A 14,604-nucleotide genomic window follows, 5' to 3' on the forward strand; every position below is an offset into this window, starting at 1 on the left:
AACTGGTTGTAATCACTTTGCTGTCTTTTGGCAGCAGTAGGGCATTATCTGTGGGGAGGATTTGCTGGCGTTTGGAAAATTATTCCATTTCTTACACTGTGCCCCAGACAGCCAGAGAGTTAATATTACACGTAACCCACTAGTACACCTGCCTATCTTCCAGTGTTGTCACCGAGGTGGGAAGGGGCTGCCACAAGCTGCCTTTGCTTCTGTTGGTTACATCAAAGTGATTGATTGACATTATTCCTCTCCTGTGTTGAAATTGCTCAGGCACTGATTTATAAAAATCCCTCTGTTGCCACCTGACAGCATCGCATCCCTCGCTCCTGTAGGACATCCTGGCTGGCAAACTCTCACCTGTGATTCCAGGCAGGAGCTGTCTTTGTACAAACTGCTCAGGACTCTGCTCGCTGTGCACTCGCTCTGCCTAACCCCTCTCTGAAAGGTGTTTGCGGGGAGAGGTCTGTCTCTTCTTGAGGCTAACAACCTTGGTCTTCTTGCCAGAGGTCAGGATTTTCACATCTTAGACCATTCCTTATGTTTTCTTCTTGATTCTCACTCTTTGGGCCATGTTTCTTTGAAGGTCAACACCTAAACCTGGTCCAAAAGTCCAGAGTGGGCTTGGCTCTGATTAGGGAAAACTGGTATGGTTGTCCAGGCTGCCTTATTCACAGCACAGGGCATTTGATCCATGCTTTGCCTGTAACATCCTGATCCTGCTCCTTAATCTACCATTTCCCACCAGTATTAGTGCAGTTAATTACTCTCACGTAGATTAATTCTTTGCAGCCTGTGTTGCCCAGACCTCTCTCAGTTTTTCTGATGTTACTATCAATTTTAGCCCTGCACTTTTCTGTGTTCCCAGACTTTCTCCTCCAGGTGGGACCTGCAGATTTTTTTTCTGTTCCAACATCTGTGTCACTAATCAACTAGTCATGCTCCTGGACCTATGGCAGACCCCTGAGGAATCCAGTCATTCAGCTGGACATTTGCTCTAGTGATGTCTAAATAAGCAGGTTCAAACTCATTTTATAAAATCATTAAAAGAGTCATAGAAAGCTTACAAATTTTCCCTCATTCTTCTAGATCATCACAGCTATTTCTGCACTAAGTAGTTTCTATAAATGTAGATGCTTCTTTTTCCTTCTGATTTTGGAGAAGTACCTGAAAAATGCGTTAAGCACACTCCAGGCAGCTGACAAATGAAGCATGTAAGGCAGGATTAATGAAGAACACAGGAAAAACTAGTGTGACATCTATTTAGTGTCAATATTGCAGTGCAGAGCAATGAGCCCCAGTGCTAGCAGCTGGGGAATTTCAGTTCTTTACCACTTGGCTGCTCAGCGGGACAGAGTGGCAGGATTTAGCCCAAGGAGAAGGTCAAATAGAAACTGCACTTCTCCTTCCTGGCCACATGATGTACCCATCACACCACAAACAGCCTGGCCAGACGGCCAGCAAGAGGAGGCGCAGCTGAAAAGGGAGGTGTTTCAAGTTTCCGCATTCCCTCAGAGGATCTCCTTACCTCTCTCCAGGCCTTCCAAAATACCCACAAAGCTGCAGATCAGGGCTGGGTCCCGTGGTGCTGATCGGAATAAATGGGGTGGTGTTGATCTGGTCCAGACACCTTGCCTTTCCCCTTGCTGGATGAAGGTGGCATGTTGCTGTGAAATAAAAATAGGAGCCAGCTGGTCAAGAGGTGGTGGCAGCTTTTGATCAATGTGAATTAAAATGGACAGTGAATAATTTGGATTAATTTTACTTTTTAAATGTGAGATTTTACTTCTGCTTTCAGTGGAGAATGTGAGGAATTTCTTTTTCACTCCAATTGCTGGGATGTCTTAGCCCTTTGCCACTCCTGTATTGTCCTGAACAGAACCTTGAGGCTCTTCAAAACCAGAGCTGGGATCTGCAGGAACCAGTTTTCAGCTCAGAGATTTGTAAAAGAAGTATTTGGACTGTTGTGAATGAAAATCTGTTTATGTAAGCATCAGAAGAAATAGCAGAGTAGGGGGTTTGAGAACACTCTTAATCATAAAGAATTACACCATTCCCAGCAAAAAGTTTCAGACCATGGTGTTTTGGTCAAGCCCAGAAGGTCTGCATGCTGATCTGACCATAGCACACATAAGTTATTCATGAAAGACCCTCCTCTCAGATAATAGAATGATGGCAATATATCTCCCATTCCTTCTCCTTGCAGCCTAGCAGAGAGAGAGAGACTGTGGCAATGAACCACCACAAAAAGCCTGTCAGTTCCTAAAGATTATGAAATAACTGTCCTAAAACTGGAAGGCTGAGTGGTAATTTGACAGCTGACATTCCTTGTTGCATAGGTTGCACACAAGTGATCAGGGCCAGATCACTTGACCAACCATGTCTCATTACTTGTGAGCATGAGTGCAATAAATCTATAAGAGAACAAGTGTGGCCATATAAAATCAACTTAAAATGTGAAGAAACACCATAGTCCCCTTCTGTAAGACCTATACTGATTTTGGCCACGCTGGTTTCCCACATCAGCAAGAATGGTACTGCTATAAGGACAACGCTCGGCGCCTTAGTGAGACAAATTACTCGAGCCAATTAGTGACGCAGTACCAGGGAAGTTTAGTCTTAACAGTTTGGTGGCTGTTGGTTGAAACCTATTTGGTTTGTGAGGTTTGAGTTGCAAATGTTTGTAGGCCTCCCTCAAACTGCAGTAGCTGTGGGCATTGCCATCCCGTTACACTCTAGCGTGCTACGATGAAGAGAATCAAGGTCTACCTGACTATGTACATGGTTTGGTGACACAGTAATTACCGTAATTTACATCACATTGCTGATCACTGTCCTGCAGAGAGGGTGAAGTGGTGTTAATCAAGCCTGTGGAGTGGCTTTGTGTTGCATCTCTGGTCCTAGATTTCAGAGCCCATTTGTAATTTGCCTGATCCCTGGCATATATTTTGACAAATCCAACCCTCACGGCCATGAGGATAACATTAAAAATGTGGAAATAAATTCCTGCTGCTACCTCCCTGGTCTAAAACCACAGGTATCTTCTGTAGCACAATGGCTCAACTCTGACATCCAAGATGCAAGAACTTCGAAGAACAGCAACTTAGCTGTAAGCTGGCCAAGCTATTTTCATGCACATCACAGCTCATGAGACTCTCAAGAGGTACAACAGACTTGTACGTCCACTTGAATGCTCGTAATGAGAAGATTGCAGCAGAGAGGTGATTTTCAACAAGCTAACATCAATCTACATATTTGGAAGATGACCTGTTAGCACAGCTGTGTGACACAACCTGCTCAACCCAAACCATTCATTTCACAGCAGAACAAAGTGGTGTTGTGCAATCATCCGTTTAACTAACTCACAAAGCACTTCTCTATAATTGTATCTATCAGACAAACTGCAGATTGAAGGGAAAAAAAAAAAAAAAAAGGACTAATCTTGTCCTTGGCAATAATTTGACTTCCTCTGAAAATACCAACTTACAATAATAGCAGATGCTTTTGTTAGAAATTTATTTTTTAATGCTCTTTTTCATGTGAGCTAGGCAAATGTGTTACCTGCTTAGAGCTTTTTAGAAGGAATAAGTGGGGAGCCTTTTCCCAAAAGCTGGCTTCCTCTTAAAAAATGATGAAACTATTAAGAAACTGGAAAGCACGTGGCCAGATTGTTAGGTGGTGGTAGAAAACCAGAAGAAAGTAATTGAACTTTAATCAGAACTTCTTCCAACTTTTTTATCTCTGTTGAAATATAATAAGAAACCTTATATATTTATTTATCATTATGTCTAACAAATTCTAATAATGCCTGGCTTGAGTCAGCTGGGCCTCAGTCTAAGGCTTGACTCAGTTTTCACTAAAGACAATAATTCCATTTTTTTCTATGGGTCTCACAAAGCTTCATGTGTTTCAAATGGTGAGGCACTACAGCTCTGACAACCACCACTCACCTTGGAAGATTTCAGAAAATCTGCTTCTCTTAGGAAGCATCTGTCCCTGTGTCCAAAGCTGACATTTGAATGGTTAGGTGCTGAAGTGCCAAGAGGACTCCTCTATTAGCCTGCTGGTCTAGCATTCCTCCAAGTATGTCCTTGGGGTTTCAGCTAAGGAAGCAAAAAGACAAAAGACACAACCACGGGGTCGGAGAGGTGGTTTTTTTTTTTTTTGAAACCACCACATGGATGGATTTGTAAAATTTGCATACCAAGACACACCACCAGTGACAATCTGTAGGTCATACATAGGCAGGTCCTTCTAATTATATTTCTGTCTTCCGGTGCTTCCAATTCTTGCAAATTTTACACCTTTGACCAGAATTTAATGCTTGAAACTAACCAAACTACACTTACGTAGCAGACCTTTTTCAGGATTTGTGATATTCTCCATTGTGCATCTCAGGATAAAAACTACCCTGTGGAGATGTATGAGCTTTCAATGGAAATGCTGTATCAACACCCAGGCCCTCAGTCTGGAATCCACACACTCACACTGTGTGTGTCAAATGCAAAATTATCCTGAACTTCTCCGTTTAGCTGCCCACTGCAAAGGATTCACTGGATGATTTCTCTCACTCCTCAATCCTGCTCCAGGGAACAAAGTCTGCTTGCTTGGCAGAATAGGCAGCAGGTTTTGCTTGTCTGTTTGTCTACACTCCACCTTGGCACACAACAACAAAAAAACCCTACTGACCTGGGCTCTCCCAAAGCCCCTTTAGAGCTGAGTACCTGTGCTGAGGGCTTGGAGAAGTGCTGCCCTGCCTGAGGCTTTCCCTGGGCTCCAGGGGAAGGGGCTAAATGGAGTGATATACTGACCATCAGTGACACCAGCATGCTATGCCGGCAAAGGGTCTGGGAAAGTGGACCTGAATATCAAGTCACACAGTTCTCATTCAGGGGCATTTCCAAAGCAGCCACAGAGAGCTTGCCAGCTGCTTAGGCAAGGTTGAGCCAGCTAAAAGGCTAGGTCTTCTCCAAACAATGATAGAAATGTGAATTCTATTTGGGGTGATTTTTATTTCAGATTGAGAAGTTACACAAAGAGAGAACAAATATACATTGCCATGACAGAAGGGAAAGAGAGAGAGCATCCTGTTGTGTCACCCTCCTAGCAAAACAAACCATCTCAACCTGAACCACAGGACTCTTTTCTCCCTGGGCAGGCAGGGAGAGTTTTTAAGCCAAAGGGTGCACTTTACACAGTAAACATCCGTAGTATCTACCCCAGGGTCACACACCCTCAAGCACAGCAATATGGTCTTTTTCTTTGCACATGTGCACATACATCTGTTCTTGGTAGATAATAAAAAGGCTGATACAGAGTCACACAGATCAAACCCAAAGCTTTAAAACAGGAACAGTTACAGACATTCACAAGGATCAACACACCCATATGGCACACGTACTCACTCAGTGGAGTGGTTACTCTGCCTTAGAGTAACCACTGGACTCTAAGGTTATCTGAAGGCAGATACCTTTGTATCAGTGATACTGGATTGTACTGGAGCAGATGGCAGTGAATTTCAGAGTTCATCTGTCATTTTATTAAAGTAATTAATCAAATGCCTAGGCATATAAAAATACAAGAATCCTCCCTCCTAATTAGAGCAATTTGTGTCCATGTAGAAATAAAAGCACACGCACGCACGCATCTGAGGCTGGATTGCTGGCAGAGAGCTTACAGGATAAAGAGAAGAAACTCACTGTCCCTGTCCCACACCAGGACATCCTGTTCTCCCTCTGGTCTCCAGGGAAAATGGAGTCTCTCACCTTTGGTGCATAGTTATATTTGAAAGCCAAACAGCAACTTGGAATTTGTCCTGAAGGGAACCAGGACAAGGCACCTGTAAGGACAATAAGGCAGATTGTGTGCCTCTGCTGCAGAGACTCCTCGTGCCTTAGGAGTGTTCTCACTGTCCCCGAATCTAGAGGGATTAATCAAAATCTAACAAAAATCTTCACCCTCACAAAGCAGTGAGTGAGTCAGTCTCAGTTTGCCATAAACAAGTCAGAAAGAGAGGCTCATCTCCTGTTAGCAGAGGTATGCTCAGCTATTTAGTGCTACATATGGTCTCCATCCTATACAGCACGTGCTTCGTGGATGGCCTTACAGAAGTGTAGCCAGGGTAGTGACACAGAGTCTAAATAAGACAAAATTCCTAAAAGACTGCAATATTCATGGATGGCAAACACATTACTGCCACACTGGTCCCCAGGGAAGTTATGTCAACAGAGAATCTATTGTGGGGCAAAGTAGGGAGGCAGCCAGGGCTGGGGTAGCTTGGTCACAATTATTTGACTTAGTAAGAGCAAAATGTCACTGAGGTACTGCTTTAATGAAGCAGGGTTTTCTTCAGCTCAGCCCCTCCTGCAAAGTTGAAGCTATGTCTTCATCCCTCAAAACAGGATGCAAGACAGCCCATGTCCTCAGATGGGACTAGAGCATCTTTAAGTCAAACCTATTTACTATAGGAGCCTGGTCCTGCTGGGGCCTTGGCAGACTCCAAGGGCCGCAGCAGACTCTGCAAGAGGGATACAGAGAAAGAAAACTGATCAAAAAAAATGAGGAAGCTTTGCTGCTGCATCAACACTGGCCATTTAGAAAACATGTTTTTCTTGAGGCAGACACCATGTCATAAGGATGCTGTGAGCACGTAAAATGCCTCTAGTTATAGCTAATAAGTTTAAAAAATGTTCCTTAATTGCTGTCTTACTAAACACAATCATCTTGGGAGGACCAGACCAAAAGCCTATGCTGCTAAGAAGGTATCATCTCCATCAGAAATCCACAGGCCACTGAAAGCTCAGGAAATTACATTGACACACACCAGCGAAGGCCCTGACTCATCCACTCCTTCTAGCTATCAAGAAAACTACAACCCAAACCAGTTAATATTTGGAGTATTTTTTATGGTTAAGCACAATTCTTTCAGCGGGAATGTAATCCAAGGGGATTCAGGCATGTGTAAACAGTTTCCTTGAGAGATGATTGCCCTCAGTACTTTCTTTCTGCAACGTGTAACTGCAATTAACTTAAGTTGCACTGACATGCCATACGCAGAGCAGCTTAGCTTCAGTTACTAACTACATGCTTGCAAAAGAAGCATATTATTTTCTCAGCGCTGCTATCAGAAGGACCAAGCAAAAGCTCTCCTAAGGAACATCCAACACCAAATTCCTTGGTCTCTGTGGTTTAAAACCACATTGTTAACTTTGCATTACAACAGGGCTGGCTCAAAGTTAACTTCCTCATGCTGGTTCCTGCTGGTGGGCCTGCTTGCCTTTTAAACAGCATCTGTGGCCTCAGGAAGTATAAATGTTTCTTGATCAAAACTTCAAGAGCAGCGGGCCTGCTGAAATGTCCACAGTCTTCACCTCCTGCTGGCACTGATATCAGTGGTCAAATACAAATGAGATTTCATAGCTGCTGATGCCGAGACAGAATTTGATTAGTAACCATACTGTGAACTCTTCCATGAAGAAGAATGTTTTTCTTTGTGGTGGTTTTGTTTTGTATTTTTGTTTGTTTGGGTTTTGGTTTTGTGTGGTGTTTTGGTTTTTTTTTGTTGTTTGTTTGTTTGAAATCCATCCCATAGGGAAGTTAACTCTCCTACTTCTACACTTCTCCCCTTCCATTCCTCCAAAAAGAGAAGTGATCATCCTGCACTGACATGCTATTAATACTCTGGTATTAATACTCAAGCATATTTATAAACCCCTCAGGTGCTATTTTTTTAGGTAGGTGATATTTATTAGCTCACAATGAATTTGGCTTCAGGATTCAAGGTCTGCTCCTAGCCTGTTTGATGGTTCTTCATATGACTCAAGAAAGCCTTCTTTCACCTTTTTCTGCATGCATTCATAGCTGTGAAATGGTGCCAGCTGGTCACAAATGTATGTAAAGACCCCGTGTGGAGAATGAATACCCTGTTAACATTAACTTCCCAAGCCGGTGTTCAGATGTGAAGACAGAGCTACAGAAGCCAAATAAGACTCTTGAACACTTGTCATCAGACTTAATATTTTAAATGGCAACTGTCTCAACATGTTGCCCAATGTCTGGAGAAAGTTTCAGATCATTTGATGTACCCTTTTTCCTCCTCCCTGAAATTGAAGCAGCAAGTGAACATAGCTTTCATCAACATGTTTGCATAGATAACAAGGTCTTCTTTGTCCTGGGAGTATAATGGCCACCGTGCATTTATCTGAGGAGCGTTTGTCCTAGCTCTCCTGCGAGGAGGAATGTGGGTCAATCCCTGATCCAGAACTGTACCGTTATTTCTCTGTGGCCATGGCTAGCAGCCAGGAGCAGCTTATCAGAGCTCCAGGCTGGCACACTGCATGCTTCGTGGTTGCTCAGTGACAGCGTGCTTCGGAAACACCAGCACTCAGCGTCTGCCTCTCCCTGCAAATCCTGGCCAGTCAGTGGGCAGGGATTGCTACATGTCGGACAAGTGCCTGTGGTCTTTTGGATGCCACCTGTATCAAAAAGCCCAGGAAAAGATAAAGATGTTTCCTTCTTTACCCACCTGCTTACCCCGTCCTCTGCAATGCTAACCCTGCAGCCCTCCCTTCTTCCACCTTTTTGCTCATACTGCCAAGACAGCTTGGCTTTTTAGGTGAAAAGCTCTTTCTTCCATTGAAACTAGACAGAAACGAAGCTGTCAAAGCTAATTTAGATGCTGAATCCATAGTGAGGTCTGTTATTTTACCCAAACCTAAGCTTTCATGCCATCCCAGGTGGAGGTGGAAAGAGGCAGATACAACAGGGCACTGTGCCCCCCTTGACTAAATCAAGACTTCAATCTTTTTGAAATGCAGCTCACACTGACACCAGCTCCCCCCCCTTCCCGTGAGTTATCCCAGCAAATGCATACACTGGATCTCCTTTCTGTCACGCAGTCATTCTTACTCTAGCACAGTACAACTCTGACTTCATGATGCACACTTGGATTATTTAATTCCTTTCAGATTTCTGAAAAGTTCATTATTATCTAAGATTTAGTGGCCTGTGCCTTTGGAGTGCTTTCCAAACACTGAGACTCACTATCCTCCACACTATTGCCTGTGAGAGACAGGTAAGTATCTGTGAACTTCATTTACAGAAAAGGAGGCACAGGGAGAGGATTTATGTGACCTAATTCTGTGCTGTTCATCAGTCACAGGATCAGACTTTACAGGCAGGTCTGCGAGTGATTATGAACTGCCAAAGCCCAGTTAAAAGCAATGAAGATGTAACATTTTTCCTTTGGTAAGAGTTTGTCTTTTGGTCCTTTGACTTCCTGCCTGAGGCCCACAGCTCACAGCTGTGGAAGAGTCAGGAAAAATTATGATTTCCAACAGGAGGATGCCTTCCAGTGGGTGCCAAAATGCACTGTGCTAGCAGATGAGCAGAGTGAAGATTCAGCCTGGACTGTTGACCAACACCACAAATGTTTGCAAAAAGAGGTGGTGGCTTTGTACCTTTTGCAAGCTCTTGAGGATATAACCTACAACATATAGCAGGGTGGTCAGTTACAAACATACCAGGACCTTTGATTTGACTGAAAGAGGAACTGCCCAAACACTGCAGTTTTCATTATTCTTGCTGTAAAATATGGAGGAACCAAAGGAGAATGAGTCTAAAAATGTTGACACTGGGTCTCGTCTGGCACGGGCCACAGCAACTATCCATGGAAGAGTATAGAAACAAAGCAAGCACATATGAAACCTTCCTTCTCCTCATCCTGTCCCCTCACCTCCAGCTCAGGGCATTGCCTCCTCAGGCAGTGACAGGGCAGCCAAGGAAAAACAAAGCAGAGCCATCACCAGAAAGGTGCAATTACCAACACACCAGCCTCAGCTAAATCTCAGCTCCTGGGAATAATGGGTCTTTACTGAAAATATCCTAATAGCAGCCAAGTGCTGGCACCCTCCATCCCTTTTCTGGTATCCATAGCCACATGTCACGGCACAGAGTTTTTTAGTGTTTTTTAGATGGAGTTTATTTCCTCCTGAAAGAAAAAGCAACAGACTAAAGGTTTCCAAGTTAGTCATGTTGGAAGAACATAAACACGTCTGGTCAAGAGACATTGGAGTGAAATATCACACCAGCAACAGATGGGTGGAGTGCCTGGATGAGAGCAGAGCAGGTACTGCCACCTGCATGGCTGCTGAGCACCTTCTCAGTCTTAGCCTCTTGGAGCAAGGCTGCCTGGGGACCTGAAACAGGGAGCTCCCAGTGTAACATGTTGCACTGCAGGTCAAGGACATCATCTAAAAGGCTCAGCCTTCAGCAGGCCTTTCATTTTACTCCCAGTGGCCCTACCTAGAGACTTGACAACTTGAAATAAATGGCAAGTCCTCTATCTCATCGGACTTTTGATCAAGATTCACGTTCTCACAAGGGCAGGCGTTGGAATGTGCCAAATGTTTTACAGTCTGAGAGAGTGTGATACTGGATCTTTTACATTTGTACCGTATGGAAAAAAAAACCAAAACCAAAAACAAAAAACCTGAAGCCAGATGGAGAGCCCTAGAAGATGTGACATGGCCGTTGTGAGGAATGGGAACATCACAGAAAAACGAGAAACTTCATTTCTGACACAGATGATACAGAAAAGACCAAGAAGGTGTTCGGAAAAGCAGTAGTTACTCAGCATTTCTGCTTCCATGGAAAAGTCTGGGATCCCTCTTGCTGTGCACAAACAACAAAAGAGCTGGCACCTTTGCAAGTCTAAAGTAGGCCTCTGTAAGATCACAGATTTCTGGGAAGGCTGAGACTTGAATACTCATGGTTCATATAAACATTATGGCACCTGTTCCCAGGAGAAGGAGTGTTAGATTTCCTTGGTTAAATCCCTGCTACAAGAATGATTTGACCTCCTTAAATCTGACTGCACTAACGAGTTTTACATGGGACTAGTCATTCACTTTGATGCAAATCATGGCAGTAAGCTGCTGGGGACTGGGAGAGGCATTTTTCAGCAAATATTTCAGCTTCTCCATTGCTATTGAAAAATACTAGGAAGGCTGAGGTATTGGCTTTAATTTACTGTTTCCTGGGATCTATTGTCAGAGAGAATGTGCCATAGCTTATGGCACACTGCTGCAAGGATGAGGAGCAATGGCAAGGTGCTGCCTGTGAAGAAGCCCAGTCTTGGACATGCCAAGGGGAGTACTTTTACCTGTGGGCAACAACAGCTTTGGGGTGAGGAAAAAAATGAGAACATGAGAAATGTTCTAGTCCAAAATAGTGCTGTGATGATGCTTGTTGTCATTTGAGTGCCACTTGCTCTCATGTCCTGATCCCAGCTGCATGTATCATGGTGAGGGAGAGGATCACAGGAGCTAAATGTCTAATGAAAGATAAAATGCAACTTACAGAACCCAGCCCATAGAGAACAGTCATGATTTTCAGCTTCCTTGAGACATCTATATACAGCTTTGAAATCAAAGTGTTTGGGGTTTTAGTGCACTCAGATTTTTCAAAAAAATACTTAGACTTGTTAATTAAAAAAGAAAAAAAAAAAAAGAAAAAAAGTTTTGTTGAGAACCATTTTTTTCAAGGCTCCAAATTTTTTCAAAACACCTTTTATTTGTTGACTTTCATTGTCAGTTACAAAGTGCGCTTTTGGTTTCCTGAGTTAAAAGGAGCTGGGATGATTCTAATGGGAGGAAATGCAAAGATTCAGTGGGTCTTGATCTGCTAAAAATGAAATAATAAATACTGGGGAAAGGATGTCCCTAGAGAATTTGGTTTGTCTCCTTCCATTTTGAAGATGAGCCAAGGAATGACCACATGTTGTGGACGCAGTTATAAATAAAATGGTTAAAAAGAAACTCCACCTGCAGTTTCTCAGTGGGCTGACTAATCCTTTCCTACTTGGATTGTTTGCATAGCCCTGCTGCACACAATTAAACAGGCAGTAATGACGCACTCACTGTGTTTTCCCTCAGAGGTCGCCACATCTCATTTTGAGTGCCTTTTTGCAAAATTCACTGTGTCCCTTTACCAGGAAGGATGCTTTGCAAATGAAGCTGCTGCTGCTGCTATGACACTGGAGCTGCCTCTTCCTAGTGCCGTGAACATAATCATCAGCAACTGGGTATCTTTCCAAGATAGCTTCCTCTGAAGCAAGAGAGGAGAAAGAAAAAGGGAGACTTGGCATTACTTTATATCAAAGCTAAGTGTAAATATATATTGCTGAATTAACAGTGTGGAGACTGACCATATGCAACCGTCTTGCTAAAGCAGCCAAGGGAAAGTGTCACAAGTCCAGACAAATCTTGGCCTGTGCACAGCTGTAATTTTGTAACTATTTGCTGTCTGAAAAGCCAAGATAAATCAATGGGATCTTTGCAATGAGTTTGCTGGACTTTGTTCAGGTTTGGGCTGAAAATTCAGGAAGTGCATTGTAAAGGAAAAAAAGGTGGAGTCAGAATCCAGAAGTATTTGGCTCAGCCCCAAGCAAAGTTACCATCTGCCACTAAGCATTACCCTGGCCCAGCACCACCTACAGTCACTAAATGTAAGCTGCTGCCACAAGGACATTTACAGCAGGACCAAACTCCTTGCAGGAACAGGTATGAAGAGATCACTGACCTACAGGAGGTTACAAACTCACCTCCCCTCTCCCCCTTGAAAGCCAACACGCCGACCTGCCTGTTTGTCAGTTCCCACATGATGTGTGTTCACATTTTTTCCTCCCCTGTTCAGTTTTGCTGGAAGAGGGATATGACAACTTGTTTGGACTGACCCATTAAATAAACAGGAGCAGGACATGCCATACTAGCAAAGGAGCATGCGTGTTTTCATGAAGGGAACTGACATCTTGATTTCTTCACGATGTCACAGGCAAGCCTCTTTCAGCATATTTATGCTGGAACTGACTCGACATTTTTTTCAGCTCTAGAGGGATTACTATAACAAAATTTGTTTCCTCTGGATTTTTTCCTTAATAGCTTGGTTAGTGGAAAGGAGAAAACCAGTCCTTGATCTGCACAAAGAACTCTTAGGTTTGGTCCCAAAGTTTGGGAGTTATTCACCAAAAGGCAGGAAAGCTGCTATGAGCTGCAATGCAGTGGGGGAACAGAACAAGTGTCAACCCCTAGAAGCCATTAATCCAGATCCAAAACAATGTTGTTTGTTTTTTTTTAAGAAAAAGCTAGTTTTCAGGATATGTTTGATGTTTTTAAGGGACTGGAGAACAGGAGAGGAAGAGGAGTGGAAGAAAAATGTTGCTTCATATCATGTCTGTAATGGTCAGTAAGTGTCTTCAGGGCAGAAGCTAAATTTAAGCAACATTTTCACCCACTCTGGAGTTTCTAGACTGCATCTCCATTTGAACAGCAGCACAATAAGCTTACTAATTTTTCCGTACAATAAGCACATACTGGGTTTATCTACTCCATCTTCAACCCATATGAGCCTTTACTAACAAAGTCTTGTTAATTGAGAAGTCTCAATGGCATTGTTTTCACATACATGTATACGTGTGTGTACGTGCAACACACATACATGTATACATACGAGTTATCAAAATACTATTATAAAGCGAATGTTCTTTTTCAACACCTCTTCTCCGCCCTCCCCACCTCCCTCCCTTTCCCCCGTGTATTATTTCAAAAGAGACTGGAATTTAAAACTTCCAAGAGCCATCCAGCTCTTGTTAGCACTGCAAATGTCTGGGTGCGTTAACAAGTCCCTGGTCCACTTCTAGGACACATGTTGACGAACGGCCTCTAGTTCACAATACTGATTCCTTGGATTCGGGGTCTGCTGTACTGGTAGTGTTGGAGACTGGGTTTTTGTGGGTTACCAAAGGTGAGGTTTCCCCTTCAGCCTTGCTGTTAGCAACTGCTTCCACGTTGACTTCCTTCAGCTCCTGCTCTTTTTCTTTCTTTTCTTTTTCATTCAGGTAATTAAGGATGCCTGCTCCTAGGGCATCCCCTTCCACATTCACAACTGTGGTGGTTCGGTCCCTGGTTAAAATCAGAAACAAAAAAACAAAATAGCAGGCTTTTAGCTTAAGAGAGTTACTACGCAGTAAGGGCAGCTGATCCACCCCTGCTGATCCACTAACATCAGTGGAGCTAGACAAGGGAGATGATGTTAACGTAGGTATTTTCCACGTGCACTGGAGCTGGTTTAAGGTCGGTCCAACCGGTTCTGGTTTCTCACTGGGTTGCACTAATGGTACTACTCTTTCTCAGGCATTCATTTTTACTCAGCCCACGTTCCTCTTCCCCTTCCCCAGGCCAGCATTTCTCAAATGCTAGTTCAGAGCAGGAACTTAATTTGGGCTTATCCAATGGGTGATTCAGAGCACCCAGCTCTTTTTTAACTATAGAGACTCGTACCTTAACTCAAGCACCTACTTACGAGGTCCTTCCAAAACCAAGCAGAATGTCTGTGTTCTCTGGATTTCTTGCTAGTAGCACTTGTCCTAATCTTTGGTCGTGCAACACAAAACTACTGTCCCAGGGTCTAACAGAGGACATTTATGGGCAATAAAGAAAAGCAATTTCTTCATGTGCCTTTTGAGATTTCTGTTAGTCATTCTGCAGCCTAACTTCAGCATGTGCTCAACTTGCAACTGTGGTCCTCTCTGGTAATTAAATGGCTGGCATT

General features: G+C 43.4%; 1 protein-coding gene across 3 annotated transcripts in view; it reads right to left on the reverse strand.

The window, feature by feature from the left end:
* The window catches only part of SLC1A4 (solute carrier family 1 member 4), a 41,685-nt gene that overhangs the window by 1,255 nt on the left and 25,826 nt on the right, over positions 1–14,604 (reverse strand). Inside the window, exons 8-11 of one of the 3 annotated variants that reach the window (XR_007889129.1) lie at positions 13,793–13,955; positions 11,916–12,102; positions 3,948–4,100; positions 1,526–1,664 (exon numbers count right to left, since the gene is read on the reverse strand). Coding sequence is in view for 2 of the 3 variants with exons in the window: in XM_051615771.1 (XP_051471731.1) it covers positions 11,983–12,102; positions 13,793–13,955 (283 nt within the window). In the remaining variant the exon portion in view is untranslated. Of the gene's footprint in view, positions 1–1,525; positions 1,665–3,947; positions 4,101–4,999; positions 12,103–12,126; positions 13,956–14,604 lie in introns of those variants that run through there. The other 2 variants (XM_051615771.1, XM_051615770.1) reach the window with 2 other exon arrangements.

Source organism: Apus apus, chromosome 3 (assembly GCF_020740795.1).
Source record: "Apus apus isolate bApuApu2 chromosome 3, bApuApu2.pri.cur, whole genome shotgun sequence".
Classification (NCBI taxonomy): domain Eukaryota; kingdom Metazoa; phylum Chordata; class Aves; order Apodiformes; family Apodidae; genus Apus; species Apus apus.